The sequence below is a fragment of the Chaetodon trifascialis genome, chromosome 12 (genome assembly GCF_039877785.1).
Source record: "Chaetodon trifascialis isolate fChaTrf1 chromosome 12, fChaTrf1.hap1, whole genome shotgun sequence".
In the NCBI taxonomy this organism is placed as follows: domain Eukaryota; kingdom Metazoa; phylum Chordata; class Actinopteri; order Chaetodontiformes; family Chaetodontidae; genus Chaetodon; species Chaetodon trifascialis.
In genome coordinates this window covers 5,756,438-5,783,205 of record NC_092067.1, presented here as the reverse complement: position 1 = coordinate 5,783,205, position 26,768 = coordinate 5,756,438, and the positions used below count along the sequence as shown (strand labels likewise).

Genomic DNA, 26,768 nt, shown 5'->3' with positions numbered 1-26,768 from the left:
TGGATGGTGTCCTGTATGCAATATTAAAGACCTTTGCCAGTCGTATGCCTGTTTAAGGGATGAATTTAGGATGAAATTATGGAGGTTTAAGGGATGGTAACAGATGTTTTACTTGTGCTACATTTTTTTTGCCCGTGCTACAAAATCTTCAGCCTTTCCAGAAATCATGACCCAGGCAAGAGAATCCACAGACTGTGTGCTTTTCATTGTGTCTCCATTGTGTTGGTACTGAGAGCTGATGACTGTGCTCTGCACCTTAGAGAGGACATGAGTTATAGAGGAAAAAGCCACCAGACAAGTGAAGAAGCAAATCAATTGAAATTCAAGCTCACACATCAATACTCAAAATGTAAATGTCTAACTCAGATTATATAAAAGATTCTGAGTTGAATGAATATTTGTAGTGTGTTGGCTGTATGCTCATTCAGACTAACAATCCAAAAAAAAGTTGGAAAAAGCATGTTTTGAAATAAAAACAGCATCAGCGACATCTCTAGATTACACACTGTTTGCACCATAAAATAACGTTCTAAAATAAGGAGGTAAGATTTTAAAATGTATTGGAATATTTCTTATATAATACAATATTTGATGTCAATATTGACTGTCCCTTGCATTTATTTATATGATTATGTGTTTCACAAAGGGAAATTTATTTACTTCATAGAATACTGAACATTTTTGTTGTGCGTTGCATGAATATCTTTTATGACCTTACCTTTTATTATTTGCAGTTAAAAATGCTGGTCTCTGTTCTGTCACCTGACTGTCACTGTCCTCGTGCAAGGGCTGAACCGCAGCTATCCCTTTTGTCCTTTCAAAACTACCGTAGCATGACGTCAAAATCCAAGATGGCGCTCCCCGTGCGGACTAACTTGAAACAGCTCTTCAGCTTCATTCAGAAGTTTAACTCTTCGAAAAGATTCCTCTGCGCTGGTGCTCGTACGGCAAACAAGGTGCGTATGCGGTGAAAACACCGTGTGAGCGGTGACATTTAATGTCTGACTGACGGCTCACCGTCACACACACTCACACAGCTGTGAGCTTCATTTAAACCGTGTTGGTGGTGTTTGTCTCTTCATGAAAAAGGCTGTTAGTCTTCTAAGTAAGAAAGTATTTGAATGGACAGGCTAGCTGTCTGTTAAGGAGCACGTCTGCGTGCCAGCTGTTCATTTTCTCCGTGCGTACAGTGAACTTGCCTCTGAGGAGAAGCCTTGTTTACATGCTAATGTTGAGTGACTTTGGGGCAGACACAGGCAGAAGCTGACTGTTACTAAGATGAATGGACTTAGGACTTAAAGTCTTATTATTCTTGGCACACACAAGGTGAAAAATTTTAAATATGGCAGGTTGACGTCTTATTTAAAGCCACTTTGATTAAAATAGGATCACGTTCACAGTGTTGGTTGTTGAAATATTTGGTATAGCCCTGGTATAGGGTCAGACCCTGTATCTCTAATTTATAATACATATATAATATATCACCACATATAGTACTCTAGACCGATAAATTGGTTGGGCTGATATATCAGCCAATATTAGCTTGTTGCAAATATATTAGAATCTGTGTATATGTCAGCAGGTGAGTAACAAATTGCAGTATTTGAAGGCAAAGATGTGTTTAAGGTACTTTCAACAGTGTCACCATCCACCAGACACTCTGAGAAATCTGTTTTTCCAGTAGTTCACACCTTGTTAATGCTATCGTTTCATACTTTAAGAATGCACACAAGATGCAGAGCAGTGTGAGCTTCAGTGTACGTCCAACAAAATGAAACACAGCCCACAGCTCTTCATCATCGTCATCAGGATTCTGTAATCGTGGACCTTATTTTATAAAATTAAATTCTACTTTTTTTGCTAAAATTTTTTAAATATTGATATGGTGTTGGCCTCAAAAGTCTAGTATCAGTTTGGTTTAGTATGTTCTTGTTTGTTCTTTCTCCCTGTTAAATGGATGTTGAACCTACACGTCACAGCTTGTATCATGCTTCTACTTTTAAAATGTGTGCCTTTATTAAATTACAGTGCACTGATTGTCAAGTATCAGCATCTGGCATTGCATGCTTTGTCAGACTCTCAGTCTTGTTTGTTCATTCTTTGATCAAATCTTTTGCAGATATAAATCAGGATATTGTGCTAATTTTACTGCTTGTGTCAGGACAAATAAAACACTGATGCACTGAGAGGTTTGACAAGTTTTTTGTATGAAAAGATGGTTTTGTCAAATTATTTTGCGTTCCCCAATCTAAGATATTGAAACGGTATTGTCTTCTTATTGGCAAGAATACCCAGCCATCGGTGTGAACTGATATGCTCCCGACACCGTTACACCATCAGCAGCAGCCATGTTCAAAGTCACCTAAATAACCTTTCTTCCACGCTCTGATGCTTGATTTGAGCTTCAGCCGTTCTTGTCTACGTGCCTTAACGCATCAAGTTGCTACCATCCAATTGGCTGATTAGGTATGTGTATCAATGAGCAGTTGGACAGGTGTACCTAATAAATGGCTGGTGAACGTATACATTATGTATGTAAGGGCAAATATGCTGTGTCTTGCAGTTGTCATTCATGGTGCATTGATTGGTTAACAGTCACAACAACAAAATCATCAGTTCATCAGTGATCAGCTAACTGATGATGAGGTGTTCTGGTCAGTGTAGCTCCCAGAAAATTATTATGGTTATGAATCAGAGAGGCATCATCAGGTAACTGTTATGTCTGCCTGAGGAAGACCTTTCAGACTGAGTTTTGGTTTTGATAGCCTGACGTTTGAGCTGAGGGCTACGTGGACTGCATCTCACAGTCAGGGTTTCCATGAGAAAAAATGACATTTCCTGGAGAAATTCCAGTCAAATTTTATCTGTTTTTATGAACCATGTTTTGTGTCCAAGTGATTAACAGGCATAATGAATTTTGAAGCTGATTCAGTAATGAGCAACAGTGCTGCAGCAGTTAGCCGCAAAACAGGTTGTAATGTAATCCCTCCGAGCATTTGCACACCGTCAGTGTACATCCAATAAAAGTGTTTGTTTTTGACACTGAAAGGCTTAGTTACTTTCAGTGTGTGACAGCATTATCTCTACAGAGAAAACCAGAAACAGCAGCCATATTGAATCTCTTGCCAAAACCACCAGACTCCATTCACAAAAACAGCCATTTTATCATTGTAAAACAAAGTTCTTTCAAACTCAACAGAGACAAAATCAGACTCATCAAAACCTCCTTTGTTCACCTCACACTTCTTACATCTTCATTGGGAATTATTTCCACAGGACAGTTGACAGATTGTGTCAAAGGCTAACAGATAACAGAATCCTGCTCTCAGTCAGCACTGATGAAGGGACGGGTAGTTGTGATGCAACTGTCGGTAGTCAAAGCTAGCTTGTCTGCCGTGGCTAGCTTGACTTTCAGCTCATCCTTTTTCTGCTCAAAATGTTACTCACAGTAGCTCTTTATGGCACAACACACTCTAGTAGTGTTGAACTGGCTCTTTGTATCACACTGATTAAATAATTTCCCAAATTGGGATCAATAAAGAAACCTTCTAGCAACATGTGGGCCTCAATCATTTGTCACACTAACAGGGTGATGGCTGCACACCAGCATGCATCACACCGTGTGTATGTGTGTAAATTAAGCTTTAGACCGACATGCATAACTGATATATGTGTAACCATTGATATCCCTAACTGAAATGATGCATGAATAATTTGAGTTCAGACATGTCAGTGTGTCGACAGCCTTGCCTTTTCCTTTCTTACTTGATTTTTTTCCTGCACCTGTACCTAACTGGGATTGACCTACACTCTATTCACCTCTTTTGCTCTTCGTTTTGTGTTGACAAACCGCCACCAGCAGCAGCTGAGTGCAAGAATTCAGTCATCCAACGTTTCTCCGTGGCAGAGAGCCACAGTGCAGCACTTCTTCAGCGAATATGCAATGCAGAAAGTATTTGCAGGGTTAGTCCACTGCTTTCAAGTGTAGCAGTCTCCTCAAACCCGGCATACCCAGAGAATACTTGTGGATTTGTAGCAGGAAGTTTAGGTATTGAGAGCAGCTGCAGTTAGTTTGACAGCGGAGAGTGTTTTGAAAGACTTAAGACCTCAACAGAGACTGTCAGCTTTGGTGTCTGTTGTTCATAATCAAAGACCGGAGGAAAGGCATTCGGAGAAATGGAGGAAGTAATGAAATGAAGTTGAAGTAGATGAGGCAAGTTGAAGCAAAGTGCGCTTCTCCATAAATACAGTTACAACATCACACAAAGTGCATATCACTGATTACACATGGATTATATTTGGCACACCTTTTGGATAACTTTAAACATTTCCTTCTCAGCTGAGTGACGCACCGGCTTCCTAACTGTTCATTTGTCACTGTGGCAGCTCTTATTTGGGACTGAAATCTTTGCTTCATTCTGTACAGTTTGCTCTCCTCGCCTGGCGTGTGACATCATATCCTCAGTAGCACTTCTTGAGTGCACCTTTTTATTTCAGTGGATTCAAGAAACGTGCCTACTATAACTCAGCGTAGGGTTTCCTATCATTGCACAGCTGCCTTGGAGAAGCAAATGGGGTGTTAAGTCAAACAATGAGTCCCCCGGCACGCGTAAGAATAACTAGTGCGTTTCAGTACAACAACGATGCTAATTATTGAGCTGTTCTAGCGTTACGGTGCAGTTAAAAAACTCAGCCATCTGCCCAAAGCCCTGTTGCTGGTTGATGTACGAGCTGTAATACAGTATGCGCGTTCACTGCCGTCCCGTCTGTATTTTGTTAAGACAAAGTCTCTGGAGAGGCTGGAGAGGTGTGCGACGAGAGGGGAGGAATGGGTGGAAGTGGGGGACTCAGAAAGCATCACAGCAGTGCTTCATTACCAGCAATAACATCAGAAATGAAGTGTTGGTTTTCATTTGTTTTAATTTTCTCCAAATGTGGAAGGCTGAGCGCAAACACCAGCACGCTCACAATGCCCTGAGGTGTGATGTGCGTCAAACGAGACACTTTCTGGAGGTTTTTCTGCACTGGAAAATGTGCTTAAAAAGTCACTGAACCTCAGCGGACTGACACAAAGATGAAGTGTGACCTTTGTCAGATGCTTTGAATTTTGACAGAAATGTTTGTGCGACAGCTGTGGTTTTCTTTTTAAAGTCCTGTAGTTAAAATTCTCCGTTAGTATCTGCTCATAACTGGAAATAACTTCATAATTTAACCATGTTTTTTACCATCCTCCTGACTGGGTGACACAGCCTTGTTTTCAAAGCAGATTAAAAGATATGTTGTATGTTTTTAGATATTTTTCATAGAGAGAGACATGTCATAGCTGAATTTTTGCAGGAGGGGCTGCCCAGGTGTTGTCATTATTGATTAGTCAATCAATCAATTAAAACATAGTTTTTCAGATTGATATTTTACACAACTGTCATGAGGAGTACTGCTCAGTCTGTTTGCTAATGTGTTCTGTGGCTCTGGAGTTGGAGAAGATAACCCCATTGATGTCATCAGGGTTATCAGGACTTGGACTTTTTGTCTGCAGAAAGCCTGTGTTAACAACTGCAAGTATGGATTTTAAAAGACATTGAGTTTCATTATTAGAAATCCATTATTTTGTTTGACTTGTCTCTCATGAGTTCCCCAGCTTTACAGAAAAGCAATAAATTGCCCCTTTAAATCGATGAAATTCCAAAAATAATATTGCAAGCCATATTCATTTATATGTTGTGCAATATATATTTGATATCTTTCCTCTTGAATTAAATTCTCCTTTTTTGAGACACTATAAATTAATTTAACCTGAGGGGCATATTTAGCTGTTGTAGTGCCTGCTGTACAGCCCTCCTGCCTCACACTAACTTCCAGCCTCCTGTCAGCTGGAAATGCAGAGCTTCCCGTCCAGCCATCCCTCGCCTGTGGTCCTGTTATTGACTGATATCAGTCATGTCAGCCATGGGCTCCAGGAAAGAGGAAGTGACTTCTAATTTGCCTCTCTGTTCTCCTCTGCTCCAAATTCACTTACTCAGGTGTCAGCTAAAACCATTAGAGCGGCTCCCGCACCACATGGGAGAGGCCAGCGAGAGCGAGGAAACATGGCCTCCCCTTTGAGGATGTTCATTAACTGCCCTATTTATTTTCAACTGTCAGAAAAGCCCGCTAATTCTCAGCAGTCCCCTCCGTGTAATTAGGTCTGTCGTAGTCGTTCTCCAGCCAGGGCCCTCACTCAGACGCTTTGCACATTACCCATTTCTTAAAACTATCCCATATGTCAACATATTCCTTTTTTTTAATTCAAATCGAGCTAAGTCGAATTACAGAATGGGCCTGCAGGTCTGCGCCCACAGTGGTGCCAGGGGGATTGTGCTGGTCTTCCTGTGTTTTAGTTCGTGCCTGATCCAGCGCCTTTTGCTGAGCGTCTGACATTTTTAATTAAAACATACCGAGTATCTGGTATCATGCCTTTGAGCTGCACTCAAGTCAACAGACACTGCTTTTGTAGGGGGAAATTACAGCGAGGCTGCTGGTGGAGGTTTGCCGTGAGTGTTACCATAATTACATATTGATAAATTTATGAAGTGTGTGCCAGTTCTTTTTTTCTCGGTTGTAACTTTTATGTGTTTTTCGGGTATTATTAGCCCTCCTGTCAGTCATTTGTTTCCGGCAAGTGAAGTAAAATTAAACATGTCCATTGTCAACACAGAAGAAGGAAGTGGTATAATGAAACTATTTGGAGCAATTTGGAAGGACCCAACGAATGGAAACAAGTAGCTCTGGCATGAATGTGTTTATCTAACAGTGAAAAAAGTTACCTATGAATTAAGCTAGTCTTGGCTTTTCCAGCTGTGCATAGTTGCTTTCCATACGATCATTGACATACTGGAGGCACACTGCTTTGGTTTGAACAGGCCTGAGCTTGCAGTTCACTTTCAGTCAGTGGTACTGGTAGTGGTACTGATTAAGCTGCTTTTAATCAGGCCTGATTTGTAAGTCAGTCTTAGATGACAGTCAGTAGCTATCATGGGATATTTGTTGGAAATTATTTTGAACTGCAGAAAATGTTTGGGTTTTAGGCTGTTTTCAAACAGACATTACTGCAGGAGAAAAAAGCCTTGTCATTCATTTGTTGGCAAAGCTGGAGTCCCAGCGTAGAGGGCTCAGGCCTAAAAAACACAGGGTCGTCTGCAAAAAAGGTGATCTAGCTCAAGCTTTGATGCAACTCAGTGCAATGCGTTAGCCAGACAAATGCTTACAGGCACGCGTTTCTGCAATCTCATGGGCTTTGGTGTACTGCTTTGGGTTAAATACCTTACACTGTCTTGCTCTTGTAGTGTGTGATCACGACAGCAGGTAATATGATACCAGTTGATACAGTATCAGTTGTCAGTGTTTGCCACTTCCCATAAACTAGAAAAGTCATTAAACGTTTAGTTCCTAATGAGCCAGATCACAGCTTCCTGTCTTGAGTAGGAACTGCTCCTCTTGGTTATCCCCCCCCAGGCAATATTGAAGTCTGGTTCCTTCAGAAGCTGCAGCCTGTTAGGGCTAGAGGCTGGGGCTGCCTCCCCTGCCTGGTTATTTTTGGAGCACCGTCGGGCCCTGTCTGCGGGGAGTGCTGTTTTTGAAGGGCCTCCAGTACCATTAATCAGCCGAGGGACCCCACGGTGCGAGCAGGCCCTGAGCCCTGGCCCGCCACACTGCAACGTTCTGTTCCTGTACCCCCGCTCTCCGCACAGTGTGAAACTCAGAGGAACCTCATCAATCTCACCTGTCCCACACGTCAACCGCAGATTTAATCAAACGCTCCTTTTGGGCCTTCCTCTCTGCTCCCCCCCAACACACTCACAGGAAGGAAAAAAAGAAAAAACGGCCAAAGTCTTGACGGCACTATAGTCACACTTTTATTCTTATTTATTTTTTCTTCATCACATTGCGTCCATCTCTTTTTTCTTTCTCCTGCTTCATCGACCACTGCGTTTCTTAATGTTGTTGCCTGTGTGTGTGTGTATTATATGCATTCATGTGTGCATGTTTTCTCTGTGGTCATACGCACTTTGTTTCAAGCTGTGGTGTGTTTCCACATTGGCTAAACATGCACACATGCACACACATGCTTTTAGGGATAAAGGGGGGGTAATACAGTTAACCCCATTTCCTATTTGATACCTCACTGAAGTGCAGCTCTGTTGGTCTCCAGCGTTAACAGGTCCCAAAGTGAGAAAGAGACAAAGATGAAGAAAGACACAGAGGAGTGGGGGTGGGGGGGTGGAGGTGGGTGTCGAGGTGCATTTCAGCATGATGCCGGTGTTAATGGGGTGCTTGGGGCGCCCAGAACAGAAGAGGAACACTGGATCTTGTGTGTCTGACGCCCAGCGGGAGAGCCGTGAAAATCCTCCATCTGTAGGCCCATCTCAGTGCAGCCACGGTCAGATCTGGAGCTTGTCCCCGGCCCACAAAGAGCTGATGGTAATTCACAGCAGGGCGAGCGGCGACGCTCCCAGAGGCGGTTTTGAGATGTGTTGAAATTGGCGAGGTAAAATGGTGGTGACCGTCGGCCCCGCTCATCAGCCCCTTGGTGAGAGACATGTCAGTGGGCCACTCCAGGACTCCCAGGCTCTGATATGATGTATGAGCCCCGAAAAGCAGCCCAGATCAGGTCTGAGAAGAGAAATCCACTGTTTCGCAAGCTCTCGCTCAGCTGAACCACGGCTGTGATTAATAACACTGTGCGGAGCAGGACTGTCCCCTCACGTAGCACGCTTCAGCAACACCTTGAACACAACCGTTTCTAACAGTGACACCACCTGGCAGATTGGCGTCCAGTGAGCCAAAACAATCAACGACTGAATGACAGCCCTGATACCCAGGTGATGGGGTGGATGTATATGTGGTTTGCTTGACTAAACGAGGAGCATGCAGTCGAATGTGCACACCTCGTGTATACTTTAGACCAGGTGTACACACAGTTTTCCAGGGCTAACCATTTGTGATATTGTTATTATTGAAATGAGAAAAATCTGATGAGGTGGAATCTAATATGCAGTGTTATTCTTTCTGGCTGTTTGTCAGTTTCACAGTGTGTGTAAGTTGGACACAAATTTAAATTATGCTTCTTGAAGGCACATAAATCTGCAAGTTCATATGTTATTTGACTGTTCTTTGGAAAATATGGCAAAACATATCTGTATGCAGATTTGTGTCTTGTGTAGATTCAAGACCAAACCGTATGCAGTTTTCTGCATCTGGTCCGAGCACGAGTTCTCATTGTTGCACATTCTTCTCTAAGGATGTCACTGAATTGTATCTTGTCCTCACTTAAATGATAAATCCAATGCTGGCTATACGGTTCCCATAATGAAGTGGTTCCCGGGCTCTGGAAGTCTTTGGAAAGGAAAGTAAAATGCTGTTTCCATTGAATCCTGGAACTAGATTTTCTCTGGAATTGTGGGAAAGCAGCGTTGATTCCAAAGGAAGAAGACAGTCTATTTGTTCTGAGATGAAGCGAATCAGCTCCAGTTAACTATTGTTTCCATTTAATAATGCAGCTTGTGTCTAAGATCTGGTGGTGTTAATGTTTTTTGGATGGCCTGTCTGATTCTTTCCACCAGTGCTGTCACTTGATGTGAGCTGTCAAATTCATATGGACAGACACCTTCACAGCTTAACTGATGTTAATGTAGGCAAACTCCACTATACGTGCGGACGTACGTCTGTGTTTGCACATGATCTCTGTCCCTGCGGAGATGACCACACACATACACACGCAGACAAATGAACACATATTCCCGGAAAGGTACTGAAAGTGTGAAAACATGGGCTTTTGGTATATGTAACCTTCGAGCTGTTGCCGTTAATGTCACACACACGTGGAGCGTAATGCATTCAGCATATGGCAGACGCGGATGAAGAAAGCTTTCGTCACCTTAGCAACGATGTAGTACGACAGCCGGTCGGTGTAAAATATGAGGAAAGAACAACCAGCTTTACCGCGTCTGCTACGTGTCATCAACAGGCGTCCAGCGACTGTGAGACAGATGGAAAGAGAGGAGAGGGAAGAGACAGGAGAGGAAGGCAGATGAGGCTGGAATGGGAAAAGGAAAGATATTGTTTTGTTTGTCTTGAGCTTGTTGTTCTTTTAATTTTTTTTTTAATTTTTCAGCCACGCTGTTGGCCTTGCATGTTTACTTCAGTAACATTTTCAATGCAGGACTTGCAGTTCAGTTTTTCTAGACTGTGGTATTGTTACTGTTACTGAAGGAAAAGATCTGAGTACTTCTTCCACCAGTGGTTTGCAGTATGTATGATTATTTTTCTCATGCTTCTGTGCTCATAATTACTCACATTCTAATGTTAAGACATTCACATAAATGTACATAACAAGTAAATATTAATGAACTCCATTGACTGCTCAATTTAATCCAAGAAAGAAGTTTGATTAATTAACTGACTTCAGAAAGATGAAGGGCATAAATACACATGGAAAGCCAGCGTTTCTCAGACATTTTCATGAGGTTCAGAGTACAGAAGTGAGAGTGCACGCCTACAGTTTGCTCCATACATAATTCTACAGTGGCATGATTTGTGTTATCTTGGCTCTGTGTGCCAGCACATAATCTGAAATAAAATAATGACAACAGACTTTAAGTGTAAACTCATCTTAAATTTGTGGGTGTTTTCAGATGCATCAAGAAAACCGAGCAGTAATTGTTGCCATTTGACAGACTGCTAATTTCTGAGGAACACAAGAACTCCGACAAAAAGTCTTGAGTCTGCAGGGATTGCAGGGAGTGGCCAGTCTAATTTGGTATACCAAAAGCGTCCCCTGAGCAGCGGTGTACATGTGCTTCTTTAAGAGGCAGAGTCTACAAACCATGTTTTCTGGGAAATAAAATGACATTTTTCACCATTTGTAGTTACAGGGAGCCATTCTGTTGCCGGCATAAATCCATCACTGTATTCTATATAAAATAATATGACCAGTTTTCTGCAAGAGAGTTATGTGTGCAACAGAGTGAATACACTTCCACGGGCCTTGATTATTTTGGGTAACACGTCTTCTCTCTCTACACCTGGTCCCAACACAAGGCCAAGCAGTTTTAGGAGCCATTTTCTATCTCTTCCACTGCATCTGTCAGAGAGCTGTTTCTGACAAATGCATACCTTGTTGCTCTTTGGATCCTTTGTAGATAACTGGCTCATCAACATCAGCCTCCCATGGTTTCACATGTCAGCTCTTTAACAGAAAAATAAGCGAAGTAATTATCTATCTGCAGTTATACTTTCTACAATCTGTGACCATCTGCAGTTATGATGCTGATCTTATCACCTGTCACTGATGCAATGTCTGACAAAAAGTGTGTGTAATGACTGAGTTAGGAAAAGGAACAACATTGCTAGATACAGGCTAGCTATGTTAACTAGTTGAACTAGCTACCATTCATTGTAATCAGATGTACTGATATGATCGTGTTGCTCACTTCACAGCTGGCAATAACTGCAATTAATTTGATGTAAATGTAGGCCAGCTGACATCTAGTTATAGTAGCTAGTGAAGTGTTGCTAATTAGCTGGCTGCATAAAATACTATACTATTAACTGGACTCATGAGAGGTAATGTGTTAAAATGTCAAAAATGCAGTCTTTGCATCAACTTACCGGCAAATATGTTTGGGAAACACTGAAAATGAATGGATTCAGTGCTGGAACATCCACGTCAGCCTCAGCTGTACTTAGGTCTTGAACATGGTAAACGTAATATTTGAACATCAACATGTTGGCATGCTGACGTTAGCACAACTGCTGGTCTTGTTGTGTTAAAGGTTAGTTCAACATTGAATCACAGGACACAAAATTGCATCTGCAGTACACTGACATGTTCAAACGTGTGGCCACAGCCTCAGCGGTGATGTTGCAGCAGGTGTTCATCATCAGGTGTCAACGGCAAAACACCTGCTGTGACATCACTGAGAGGGGTGTGGCCAAAAGCGCAACATGCCTCTAATATTTCCGCTCACAGAGAACAGTGTCACCAGTTCTCTGCCAGCTCAACTTTATTTATATAGCAGTTAAAACACAATGTGGCCACCGCAAAATGTTTTTCGGTCATTGCAACTGCTTGATGTGCATCTGATTTATCTGAGTTACTGGAATTTTTAACAAGACACAAGGTGTCATTTCACCTCCAGCGCATGAGGCAAGCACTCTATTTGAATATTGAAATAGTCCATTGCGAAAGTATGCCAGATGATAATATTTTACTACTCTTGGCTTTGCAGGGCAGTATTCATTACAAACATTAATTGCTTTACAACATTCGCTGTCTCCTCTGTCATCATGCAGTTGTTGATTTACTTCCATGTGTAACTTACGTTCACTTCCAACAGCTATAGAGGCACATGTTTAAAGTCACTTTATTCTGACCAAAAGTAACACAAAGGTGTGTGGCGAAGTAGTAAATGCGTGATAGCGTGATTGCCCAGTGGCAAGTTAGCCATGGCATTGACTCTCATTTGACACTCGATTGGCTCAAATGACACCATTACCATGTCTGCATGGCTAATGGCTTCCCCTGGGGGACGGAGCAGAGGGGGAACATGCGTTTGGCGTGTCAGCTCGAGGTGAGAACACACATGAGCCAGACTCAGGGCCCCGTCCGCACCCAAATCAATCCTGACACCTCTTAAGAGGCTCTCAGCATCAATGGCTCTCCAGTGCAATTACCCCGTCGGTAATGACATAAGCACCCAGTTCCTTCCTGCTTCTCTTGCCGGGCAGCGACCAGCTCCCTCAGGCCAGTAGATGGAGACTATGTGGACCATGCTGGCCGCAGAACAGTTGTTATTTGATCCCTCAGGGCTGAGAGATGGAGAAGCTCTGGGCCACACTGGTGAGAGAGCAGCTGTTATCTGATCTCAGAGGCTGTGCTGAGCCTGTCCCTCAGTCAGATTGAATGTGATGTAGCTCAGCTAGCTGTCAAGATAACCGATTTCTCAGCAGTGACTGAAGAGGATATCCTCTGAAAGCTTCAGGTTTTAATGATTAGTTATGATAACCTTGAAGAGTGCAGCCAGGGAACATATGATCGCCAGTCAGATTTGAGGTGATAACACAGAGATCCCATGGGTTTTGTGGGGGAACATTTTCAAACGGGCTTCTCTGTCCAGCTGTTGCTGTTTACAACCCATCAACACTTCTTGCGTCAAGCTAAAACAAACTTAACCTTGTCAGAACTGTGGGTCATTTTCTTTGCAAGTGATTCAATGAAACTTATCAAATCAACCTCAAGATGTGCTGTATATTTCTATATCAATATGCTGGACTTTAACAAACGTTTAGTTTTCATTTGCAGTTGATGGCTGCCATGACCAAAGTATTATTTACACACTGTGAAGTCTTTGCATGTATACGCATGTATGACCTCTTTTATTGGATTTCTCCACGTAGCGCTGTGAAAGACAAATTTTATGTAAATTAAGTATTTTTAATCCTAATTTGATTTTGTCAACAGGAATGAATAGTCCTTGAAATGCTCAGGAAATGGAAATTTTAACATTTCCAGCCTCCAACAGCTTCTTAATGGACTTTGTGGTAAGATTGCTTTGTCCATTGTTAAACTTCATCTTTCTTTTTTTCTTGCTAATTAGCTCATTCCTCAGGCCTCATTCAGACCAAAACACTGCGTTAAAAATGCAGCCTCCTTCACAGTGGGGATCTGACGCAGAGCGAGGCAAAAAAAAATGTTTGATCCTCCTGCAAAATGTTGAACTTGGCTGATTTGACTGAAATATCTGAACACCTACTGGATGGGTTTCTCTGCAGACATTCATGGTGCCTGGAGGATGAATCATAATGACTTTGCTGATTCCCTCACTTTTCTTTTACTGCCACCAGCAGGTCAAAGATTTCACTTATTCTTTGAAATATCTGAACATCTCCCTAACTACATACATATTGCCTTGAAATTTGGTCCACACAGTCAGGAAGAATTGCAATAACTTTGGTGATCCCCTGACTTTTCATCCAGCACCATCATACTACTTTGGTTTAGTGCTAAATACCTGCAAAACTCATGACATTACCATCAGGCTCTGCTGCATGTTGGATTTGGTGCTAATTAGCCAGTGTTAGCATGCTAGCATGCTAAACAGCATGGCCATCAGCATGGTTACATTATACCTGCTTAACACCAGCTTGTTACCACTGTCATTGTAAGCATGTTACCATGTCGATATTAGCATTTAGCTAATGGCGAAATGCAGCCTCATATAGCTGCTGGCGCCATAATGCTACTGTTTACCTCACACTCATCAAGACGGACAATTAAATGAATACTCTCCATTGTCTTAACATCACCAAAATAGTATTTAGCACTGGATATCCCTTAAAACTGATAGTCATATATTGCACAAAACTAGACTAGACCTGGTTTGTATAACATCTTCTCACCGGGACCTGTCCCCACATACCAACAGTACAGCCCCTTATATTTTTTAAATACACTGCTTTTACAGTCTGAACACATTCTCAGTATGTACAACACTCCTTGGCATTGCTGTTATCCTGGATTTTGTAGACCTTGTTTACTTTTAATCATTGTGCACATGGAGGTTCATGTTATATCTACCGCATATTTCGCCTCCCCACCCCAACAAGTACACGATCCCTCACCACCTTCTCACCTATGAGTGACAGCACACAGCCAAGCCACAGCACCGCGCCTCTGCCAGGAATTGGCCCCTGGCCTCCATGGTGGGCAGGCACATCTGTGTCACCCAGGCGCCAAACACTTTGTCTTTCTAACTACTCAACAAAAACACCAAGTTCCAGTCTGCGTCTTTGTGTTTTTCTGCTCTGTCAAAGTCCTAATCTACTGTGTAATGGTTTGGTGAAGTAGCCCTAGGTTTTGGATGCCATTGTGGTTTCATGTCTCATGACAGGTGCCGCTCTGCTTCCCCTCTAATTGTATTATGTCGTGCTTGGTGCCACAAGCAGTGGTTAAGTCTCTTCCAACGGGGCCAAATGAAAGCCAAGGTTCAGTGGAGTGGGCCGATGCCAGAAGAAATGAGGCGGTCTGGCTTGGCCAGGCTCTGCAGAAAGAGAAACACAATGTTTGCCCAACGATACAAACACAACGATTGATTTCCCTCTCTCTTTCATTCAGAGGGGTGAAGAGCCCGCTGCAATCCCAGCTGCAACTCTGTAAAATGACGTCCTCGTTTAACGTTGGGGATATGGTGGGCTGCATGTTGTATGGTATATTTTTTATTTGCAGGGCTCTGCCTCCACCTCCTCTCCTGCGCAGTGTCCTTCTGCGATGTGGTAACAGAGGCCTGAAGTTTGTCTGGGCGGATGTTAATTATTATTGTTGGCCAGTGAGGTGATGCATTCTTTGTGCTGGATGTGTTTGGGAGAGAACAGAGGTGCTAGCCATGGAGTTAGCATATCGGTAATACAAGCATGACCGCTGCTGGCCTCCAACCTGTCAATAGTTTAACACTGACACTTCAGTCTTTGCAGGCTTCTTTCTCCTTGTTACTTTCTCACCCTTTCACCTTCACCCTCTCTCTCCAAGCACTAGTTTCTCTTCACCATTTCTAGGACATGTGTTTTTCTCCTGTCCATTTTCTGGTCTGTCTCTGTAGGATTTTAAATCAAGAAATCAAATCATTTTTGCTTGTATGGACTTAATAAAATAAATAAATTATAATAACACTAATAAAGGTGTGAAATACAGGCTATGAAACACGTATAATCATCCTTTGTTGATACCTTCACAGAGCATCTTAAACTTACAAATTGCCAATAAAACCACCCTGAGCATATTCCACTTCTTCCCCAGGAGCCTTCAGGAAGTGAGCGTGTATTCTCAGGGATCCAGCCAACCGGGGTGCCCCACCTGGGCAACTACCTGGGTGCCCTGGAGAACTGGGTGGCCCTGCAGGACCAGTATCCTTCGGTGCTCTACAGCATTGTGGACCTGCACTCCATCACCCTGCCTCAGGAACCAGCCCAGCTCCGGACCAACATAGTGGACATGGCAGCCAGCCTGCTGGCCTGTGGCATTGACCCGGAGAGGGCAATACTCTTCCAGCAGTCTCAGGTAGGCAGCAGAGAGAGGGAAAAATACGCAGGTGCTATGATAGACATAAGGCTGAAAGTCAAGTGTCATTCAGCTTTCTACAACATATTATTGTGTTGGCACTTAAATGTATTTTTCCTAGCAGGCAGTTTGAGTTTTCTTACTGTGCAATGCCCTGGAAGGCATCATTAGTGTGTTATGAATGTATGCTGCCGCTTATGAAGCGGTCTGGCCTGGCACGTGCTTGTGAACACACATTGAGTTAATGTCTGCACATTTATTTGACATGTTTACTGTGGTTATTGAACCAAAATTCACATCTTAACATAATCAATGCAGCAGTGTCTGCTTATGTAGTTAATATATACAGTATATTTAGACAGTCAGCCATCTTTGACTGTTTATTTTACTGCTGTCGGCTCTGTAATGTTTACTTGCTGACATGCTGGCCGGGCCCCAAAATGCTTATTTGATCACTCCTGATTCTTATCTCCACCGTATGCTCTGCACACAAACTCTGTGTGTGTGCATGTGTGTATGTGTGAGATAGTTAAGTTCAGTCCATCTGTGTTTGTCTGCCACCCCCTCCCCTACACACACACACACACGCACTCACAGTCCTATTTTTATTCCCGTTTAGCTTTATGCCACATAACTTGGCAGCAAAGCAACCCTTCTGTTGAACACGCCTGTTCCACATGTAAAAATACAAGGACTGCCCAAAGAAAATACTCGACTTCATTGGGGGAAGAAAAGGCAGATCTGGTGCAAGCTGAAGTCAGTGGTATCAAAAATGAAGTGAATGAATCAGCAGATCCATAAATCCTCTGGGTTTTATTGAAGTATCAAGGAGGAAAGTGGATTCACTGTGCAGGGCCAGTTGTTAGCTGTTTTCTAAAATCCCGTCTTCACAGTCTTAAGGAGTTGTATGATAACTCACTATCACTGTAATGTCCGTATGATCCGTAACATTAGCATATCTCTTGTTGCATTGCGGTCTCGCCATGCTGCATGAATGGAGGCCTTGTTCTTCCCAAGCTTTTAAATATCAGAGTTTTATTGCACTTCAAACCATATCCATCCCTTCTGCGCTGTCATCGACATCTGTCCCATCTCCAGTGTGCCTGCAGTGTGTAATGAATACCGACCCCCTACATGTTAGCCTGAAATCCTGGTTTATGTCCCTGCTGTCTGGTGTTGACGTCACACTCCCCAGAATGCTTTTCAAGCAGCAAGAGAAAGAGGGGATGGCAATATAGCAAGCGTCCATAAACTTTAATTTGCTGAAGCAGAAGGGTATTTCCTGCATCCCCACACACTCTCACTCCAAAACATACATTCAGGACGACCTCCATGAAAGTGGATATGTTGGAGTTGATTAACCACTGCCAGATACACAACACACACTACATTAATATTCACCTATTCATCGCTTCACAGCAACGTGAACATCTATCAGCATCACCCAAACAAAACACACAAACAAAACCTGAAGGGCAAATCACATGTCATATATATCTCTAATTAAAATGGATGATGATGCCTGATGAACTTCAGGGATGGATCAATTTTTTTGGATCGATAGGCATCCGTGACTGAAACTAATAACCCTCAATGTGATCACAGAGGATCAAAATTCACAATTGTTTCATATTGACCTCATTCATGCCCCCAAAACTCATACTGATGTATAAAAAAAGAGTGTTTTTTGATAAATCATTCTTATTTTTCTGTCATAAAAGCCACAGTCAGCTGTGTTTCACAGACCCTTTGAAGCTATTTCATCCATATTGCCCATTATTTCTGCAAGATGTACAAAATAAAAAAATGAAACAACTGGCAAAGAAACAGCAGCACAGATAATGCTGATTGTAAAGTCTGGAAATAATACAAAAATATCAGGAAATGCATATTAACTTATCATTTTTAGTTTAAACCTGTCCTAATAGCAAACACAGGTGAGGCCAGGTGCACCTGTCTGTGTCAGGAGTGGAGGACAGAGGGGAGAAGCATAGACTGGCAGTACTCTTCTCTGCCACTTGGAGGCGCTAGGTAGTCACCCTCTTCCTCCACCACAGCTGTCCCACACAAGACCTCTCATCCTTTCATCTGTGTTTGTTTAATCTGTCTACGTAATTGATTTCTCCAATTAATCTCTCCAGCGCTTCGCTGTGGTCACAAGTGTTTTTTTATGGCTGAGCTAAATCAAGTACAACACACAGACACTTATAGAATACATGTGTATGTATGTAGATATTCATATATTATTTGTCCGTTGTGTAAACGTATATTATTACCCTTTTTATTAATTTTTGAACACATTATCCAGCTCCACCCAGCCTTCCTGACCAACAGGAATACACAGCAAATTGCAATGTGCAGCAGCAGTGGGTCAGTGTCAGTTCCTCCACACTGTTGTGCAATGCTTATCTGATGTTCCTGAGTTGGAGTAAAGACATCACTTCCTGTATCCAAACTTTGAAGGATCAGGGTTTGAGTTCCTAATTAATGAGCTTCTGAGTTAATAACACGGTGCTCGGGTAAGAGTGTTCCATATATGACACATTAAACATCAGCAAAGATTGACTCGTTCCAGAGAGAAATATGATTTATGCAAAATGAGCTAAAAGTTATTACATCTAGAACCAAAGATTCAGTTCAACTTATATTGTGGCTAGCTTGTTGTTGGACACTATGTATTCATAGAGTAAGATCTTGATGTAAGAGGTATGAAATGCAGCAACACTTGTGTTTTCAACGTGATTCTAACAGAGAGTTTCTCCCCGGCATTTCATGTGTCCCCACCCTCGACCCTACAGGTGTCCGAGCACACTGAGCTCTCCTGGATCATCAGTTGTCTGACCAGCATGCCCCGCCTCCGACACCTGCCGCAGTGGAAGGTTAGACGTCTAAGATTTCCTGCAGCGGACACTCAAACACACACACACACACACACACACACACACACACACACACACACACACACACACACACACACACACACACACACACACACACACACACACACCGTGACAGCCACTGCAGAGGCTGCAAAGTGCTTTTTTATATAAACCCTTCTCTTGGTAAATAGCAAAGTTATTATGTGATCTTGATTGTTTCAGTATTGAGTCATATTTATCATTTGCACTCATGTGTGACACTTCAGAGTCGATTTCATGGTAAATTTTAGTCATCTGTGTATAATCTTGCCTTCTTCTTTCTCCATTGCTGTGATGCAGCATTACAAGTTCACACTGAATTTTTAAATGAGATTACACACTACACAAAGCCTCTATTAAACATTTGATGCTAGACTACAAACATCTGTTCAAACTTAGTAACATCATTTCTTTAAGAAGCATGTTAAACGTGGACTGCAGTTATGTTAATATTGTTATTTGGTGATCAACCAACACTTACCGTAGCGCTTGTTAAGGCTCTTTTTGGCTTCCTCGTGTGTTGGATGGGAGATTGGAGGCAGCGACCGGCTTTACAGCGTTTCAGCTGCAAAGGCTCAAAATGCTTCGTTCTCGGGTCTCCAACAAAAGCAGTTTAATTATGTTCCTACTTTGATAACTACAGAACATAACTCGCTGCTCTTCACTCTCTATTTTCTGTAATAGTTATTGATCACTAACCCAAATTTGAAAGCCGTAGAGATAAAAAAAAATGACTGACATTATGGAGCTGCAGTGCCAAATAATATTTTGAACTGATTGATTGAAAACAAACTGAGTCCAACGTTAATATTCTGTGACTTGTCGCGGTCAGATCTGTGTGTTCGACTGAACATTTTTATCAGCGGCAGATGAAAGGCATCATTTTGTAGCTGGACACAGAGATTAGTCTTCAAATCCAGCTTGAAATCCTCCAACTGAAAATAGTTTTTGTGTAGCTGAATCATTAATTGCACAAACTTCAGTGAAGGCAAAGATAGCTGCTTTTCTAGTAAATGACACACGTTGTGATTATTATTGTTATTATTGATGCTACAGTATAAAGGCTGGACCCCCCCTCGTCCCCTCATTAGTGCAAAATCATGCTGATTTTAAGATCATTCCTTTTTTCCACTCCCTGTGAATTTCCACCATTTGTCCAACACCCCTGTTGTCTGTTTTATCGTTTGTTTCTCCGTGCCACCTGCCGGTTTTTTCAAACGTCTTACAATTACAGTTATTTTCCCCAGCCTCATGCAGTTTTAATGCACGTTGAGACGGAGTGGAGGAGGCAGCGGCTCCCTGTTCTCTGTTGCTACATCGAAAACACCTTTTGTTTACCCAACAGATGAGTTGATCTCAAACATGGTGGAAAATGCCTCATGCGCTCATCCGGAGCCGGTTTGCCTAAGAATTGATGGGTCGTAAAAGTGAAAATGGCTTTTTCTGGGGCGAAGAAAAACTCCTCTTGAGTCACTCTTTCCCCGTCCGCTTTTAGGTTTTCCTGCATTTCTTTTTTCCCTTTTCTTTTTCTTCTTTCATTTTTTCATCTGTCCCAACTTGCTTATTTTTCCCTCCTCAATCTTTTACCCAGATGAAGAGCAAACAAAAGAATGAAGGCAGCGTTGGTCTCTACACATATCCTGTCCTCCAGACTGCTGATATTCTCCTCTACAAGTGAGTTCTCCACACAAGTAGGATGTTGTGTGTATGTGAATGTGTGTGTTGCCATTGCGTCTCATAATGAAAGATTGAGCACCTTTGTTTCAAACTTTCTCCGTTTCCCGAGCTTCATCAACTAACCTGCTTTTTCTCTGTACAAAGAGCATTTATTTGTGTTCTTTCCCTGTATAATTTTATTATTGTGTTCCATTCCTCAGTAAATCTGAGCGTTAAAGCCTTTTTTTTTTTCAACCCAAATCTATTAAAATGTTGTTTCCTCTCGCTCCTGCATGTTCCTCCTCTAGCAGTGGGTTACACATTGCGCTTTCTGTGTGGTTTTATGTGCCTCATTTTGCTTTTTGAGTGCAGATGAAGCTGAGAAAAATAGACTCAATATGTCCGCACTTAAAGTATGTTTTGCAGCCGTTTTTATTGCTAGAACATACAGACATGTGTGACCATCCATCCTGTGAAAAAGGACATTCATCTTTGTATTTCAATGCCAAACCGATGGACTGTAAGCCAACGGAAGAAGCTCAGCGGGATCATCAGTTACTGTAAGATGAAGCTGCCGTGATTATAACTGATGATATAAACTATATTCCAATGGGATCAGGGTCAGAATAAAGAACCTATCTCTTAATACTGTAGTTCTTCAGGCCTCCTTACCTGACCTCTGCTAACATCATAAGACACATAATCAGTTACTGCATATGAAGTCAAACGTTACCCGTAAATGAAAAGAGCAGAGGTGCTATTTCATAAAGCAGATGCCATATATTGTGTGGCCATTTTTTAGATTGTCATCTCGTAGCTAAATTGGGCAGGAGGAGCGAAGCGTCTGGATCTGGGTGGTTCTCTACTGCAGCTAAAATAATTTTGTAGTGGAAGGTCTGATTGGCTCTCAGTATCAGTCTATAATCTGTGTTTTTCCAGTGGGGACATTTTAAAGGGCCAGTATACCACCCCAATAAACGTATTTATCTTACTTCTCATGGGGTCTGACCATGCAGATAATTTCGATTTTATTAGCCCTGGTTTGAGATTTCTGCCTCCATCCCGATACATCCCGTGAGAACGCTTGTGAACTCTTCTCATAGGGACTGTTTCCTCATTACGAAGTATCTGCAGTGATATCACCGGTGCGTTCTGTGGCTCCTCCAGAGTAAAGGCCACTTCTGGAAAGAGATTTTTAGCCTTTTCAGTTTTGTGAGCAACAAAATAAAATTCTCCTATTTTATGCGGGTGGACACAAAAATCTAAGAGACTGATATCTCAACCCCGGGAAAATAAAACCGAAAGTATCTCCACAGGCAGATACTGCTGAGGAAGAATTAGATTTTTCTATCATTTGTGTGAAGCGGTACTTTAACACTCCTTAATGTATTTAAAGTGCAGTAAACCAGGCTGACTTCAGACGTTCCATTTAAGTCAGATTTTGGTGCTGAGAAACCGTCTGATGCAACATAGTGTTTTCATGTGTGATCCACACGTTAATGTGCTGGTGCTGCATCAGTAGATTCGGACGCGAGCTGAGTTAGTGGTCATCGTTATGGTGGTTGGATTATTGCTTCTCTCTCTGCAGTGAAAATGCAGAAGCTATCTCTTGAGGGGGTTTTATTAGAACCATCAAACAACCAAAACCTAATTTCCTGAGGGAAAAGGGCCAAGAAGTAGCAGAGAAAACCCAAAGCCCTCTGGATTTTATTAAAGCCAAAACTAATGGATTACTTCCTCCCAAGTGACAGTTGCAAAGTTGCTAAATCAAGTGTCTCTAATTTGTGTCCACATCTTGCTGTGTGTTCAAACTCCCGTGCTGTCGTGGTGTTCAGTTGTTTAAGCTCATGTTGTGCTGTGGGTTCACATCTCAGGTCCACTCACGTCCCCGTCGGAGAGGATCAGATCCAGCATTTAGAGCTGGCTCAGGATCTCGCTCGCATCTTCAACAGCCGCTACGGAGACTTGTTCCCTGAACCCGCCGCCCTGCTCAGTAAGAACACACACATTTTATACGGACGGCGGCACAATCACGCACACAAGGTTTCATCACATAATGAAATAGATCTCTGGTAGCCAGTATTTAGTAGTCAAATCACTTAATATGTATAGCCCAATATCACAAATTTGCCTCAAGTATACAAAATGTATTTAGCAGGTTGAGTTTCCTCTGGAAAAACCTCTTAAGCAGCATTACTGTAAATCATCATAGCACAGTAAAGTCTTTTGGAACTCGCACCAAAGAAATTCGGTTGGTGTTAGCAGCTGTGTAAATGAGGTATCACCCCTTTAACTGCAGATCAAATTCATTTTCTGTAATTACTGAGTAGTTTCATGCTTCACGGGGACAAACGCTTCATATTAATGGACAGAGTGCCATGGTGATTTCTGATTAAATCTTAAATCTTTTTTACCATTTTTTTCCTCAACTGAGCTCTTAAAACTTTTCTTCTAGCTTAAACAAAAATTCTGCCAGCACAGTCTGAATATTTCAACCAGTTTTTAATAAAAATAAATGACGGTCAGCATCTGGAAAGTGGAAAGAAGTGAGCGTTGCTTTGCTGGAATTAAAATAAACCTCATTTTAGAGGATACTTGAAACAAGCTAATTTGCATTACTACACTGGCAGGTTTGTTTCACTTGTTTTAGGAAAATAGCATTTCAAGAATTCAGTCACAGACAAAATAAGCTGATGAGAGGGTTTCTGTGGCATTGATTCCAGCGTATCTTGTAGCCATGTTGCCTCTGTGAGTGTTTAAATTGCTCTCGTTGCTCTCCATCTGGATTTTTCCCTGAATGCTTGTCAAACAAAACAGCAGCTTTAGAAAGAAGACCATGTGTTTCGATTTGGAGGAAATGACACCAGTGATGTCTTATGTTACCAAAATCATTTCTGTCATCAAACCCTGTTCAGTTGTTGGAAATATCTGGATGATGATGATAATGATGATGATGATGATGATGATGATGATGATGATGATGATGATGATGATATAACTTCATCAGTGGTTGCCCACCAAACAACTGGAAGGAGGAAAATCCGAACTACGAAGAGCGAAACAAAAAATGTCCGTAGCTGTGTGTTTTTTCAGCACTTCTGCTTCTTTGGTTTTATCTCTAAACTTCTGTCTTTTTGGCATTTTCTGCCTTTATTACCTGGTGATAACAGAGCGATGACGGGACACAAGGGAGAGGAATGTAGCGTCTTGAGGTGTGGATGTGGCACTTCAGGCTCCATCGTCTTACAGCAGAGCTGCTCCTACCTCAGATGATGGGATGTGTGTGCTGTCTGTGTGTGTTCTGCTTCAGAGGAAAGTTCAGTTGAAGGAGCTCTCTTCCCTCACCAAATTCAAGACTGTTTTACATTCTGACTCTTAATTGTCACTCTTTGTGCCTCTTTTCGCCCTTGTCTGTTTTGGGTGTCGCTTTGTGCTGCATTTTTTTTTGTTGTTTTGACTCCAATTTTATAAGCAGAGGAGGCCTGAAACCTCAGTGGGACTGGCTGGTTAAATAAAGCTTACAGGGTGACCAATCACAAATTACACTCAAGGGAAATTCAGGGAAATATCAGGCCATTCAACCAAAATTGAGCATGCCATGCCACATTATTCCTGTTGTGGTTAGAAATGATTACCGTGTTTTGCAGTATGTACTCACAGTTCACACACACATGGCTGACATGCTGAGAGATCCCAGTTTGTCCTCCTTGATTATCAGCACCATGAAAGCACAAGATGGAGTCAGTCATGTGTGCAGTGCAGCTTTGATTAAAGAAATCTTTTCTTCCTCTTGTATCTGAATAATGGAGTGATAATAGATTTGGGGGACGTGCTCGAGATGACTTCAGGGTGTGTGCGTGAGAGTGCGTGTGTGTAAACAGCCAGGAACTCAGCAGCTTTTGGCTCAGTCTGGTGGATCCCGTCTCCGTTTCTTGTCTCTGGCAAAGCAGAGTTGCCAGTCACCACCTTCCCTTTGAAACCGAAGCAAAGACTTTTTAATTTGGCTGAAATGAGGACGTCTCAGGGGTGATAAACAGGATGTGAGACGTGGGACGGATGTGGACTACCGGGATGGGATAGAAAAAGAGACGGAGCTCGAAAGATTGCGGAAGTGTGGGTTTGATAAATAAGAAAGGAAAGGAAATCCCGCCTCCCATAGTCGGCTCATCACTTCACACTGAGATGCGTCTGCTTCACAGTGGGGCGACTCTCTCTCTCTCTGTCTCACACACACACACATGCACACACACACCAGGCAACTGGAAACTGTAATTCTTCATTGGTTCCTGCAGAAAGACTGTGTGTATGTTGTCTGTCTGTCTCCTGTCTGTGCTCAACCAGCGTGTCATTCACATCCAAATTTAAATGGTTCCGAAATGTGAAAAATCACTTTTAATAAAAAATGTATATTTACCAGCTGAAATCCATCACTAGATATTAAAAAGACTCAACTTTAGTCCAAGAAAATGACTTAATAGAGTGAAACTAGTGCTGAAACAATTTTTCATGAAACAGTAAGTTGATTACAGAAAATTCATGGATGGATAAACAAAAAATAAGGTTCACATTAAATGACTCCTGTCATGTATCGCTGTCTGTTAGATTTACACTCTGTAAGTGTTCTCGATGTTCAGTTGACAAACTCAAGAAGAAAGAAGCAGCGAGTTTCGCCCAGCATTAAGCTTTAGGACCAGCATCGAATGCTTGTGGACTTTTTTTGGCCTGGTTTGTGCCTGTCAGGCTAAATACAGGCTGTCCTGTCCTCTGATTGGTGGAGGTTGTTGGAGTCACAGAGAGCATGAGAGGAAGATTTACCAACACTGCAGGGCTCGGCGTCTAAGTTTTACTTTGATTTACAGTTAATATTCTTGCACGAAGATGCTGAAAATCGACCATGAATGAAGCTTTTTTTTTTTTTTTTTAAATGCAATAAATAAAGTTTATCCAGTCTGACCGCGTGCTTATCTTTGATACCGGAGTCATTTTGCAACGTGTCAAATTCTTCAGCTGCTGGATGTCTTATTTTGAAATGGATACGTTCTTTGGAAAGACATTGTTTTCTCATCATACTGATGGATTTCTCCATCTGATTTCTTCCCACAGGTTCCACACGAAAGGTCAAATCCCTCCGTGACCCTTCTGCCAAAATGTCGAAATCTGACTCCCAAACGATGGCGACGATCACCATCACAGACTCTCCCGATGACATCGCCCTCAAGGTTCGCCGTGCTGTCACTGACTTCACCTCTGAGGTCTCCTTTGACCCTGAGACACGGCCTGGTGTGTCCAACCTGGTGACGATCCACTCCGCCATGGCGAAGATCAGTGTGGAGGAAGCGGTGGCCCAGGCCAGAGGACTGGACACAGGCGCCTATAAGAGGCTTGTAACTGAGGCTGTGATCCAGAGGTTGACGCCCATCAGAGAGGAGATCGAGAGGCTGAGGTCGGACCGTGCTTACCTGGAGGGAGTGCTGGCCCAGGGGACCCGCAGGGCCCGGGAACTGGCTGCACCGGTCCTCAAAGAGGTCCGACAGCGAGTGGGATTCTGCTGAGGGGCAGCCAGACTGAATAAAGCTACAGTGATTGGTGGAGGACCTTTTCTTGTTTTTCCCTCTGTCTGTCTCATTGAAGTGAACGAGGTGGCTGTGTCTGTCGATGCAGTGGTCTTGTTGGTCTGAATATAACAATCTTTGACACACACCCACTGCACTGGCTTATTTTTCTGCCTTTGAGTTTTGGCTCTATGTATTTCCTCAAATACCACACAAGCTACATTTTTGCTACTCTTTCCAATATTTTGTCGTCTTGACCTCAATGCTAGCAGCGCTCAGCCAAACTGCCATGCCACCAAAATAATGAAAAACTCTGTGATTCAAAGGGGTAACATTTATTTATTCCATATCGTTATGTGGTTCGTGTGTATTACAAGTTGAATCTAGGTCACAGATGTTGAGATGTGATGTCGCAGCACATGTCCATGGTTGCGTTCACACTGGCAGCTCAATCAGATGTTTGTGTATGTGGACTGGAATCAGAATGAAATCAGGGCTAACAAATAAAAACAGGACAACAAAAAAACAGGTTTTTGCAATTAAGATTCAAAC

At 42.4% G+C, this 26,768-nt stretch overlaps 1 protein-coding gene across 1 annotated transcript; it reads left to right on the top strand.

Annotated features, from left to right (window-relative positions):
- Positions 1–836: 836 nt before the first annotated feature.
- wars2 (tryptophanyl tRNA synthetase 2, mitochondrial) lies at positions 837–26,768 on the top strand. Its single transcript, XM_070976139.1, has 6 exons — positions 837–956; positions 15,830–16,090; positions 18,889–18,969; positions 20,600–20,682; positions 22,539–22,657; positions 25,768–26,768. Exons 1-6 carry the CDS (start codon positions 852–854, stop codon positions 26,214–26,216), a joined length of 1,098 nt encoding a protein of 365 aa, XP_070832240.1. The 5' UTR covers positions 837–851; the 3' UTR covers positions 26,217–26,768.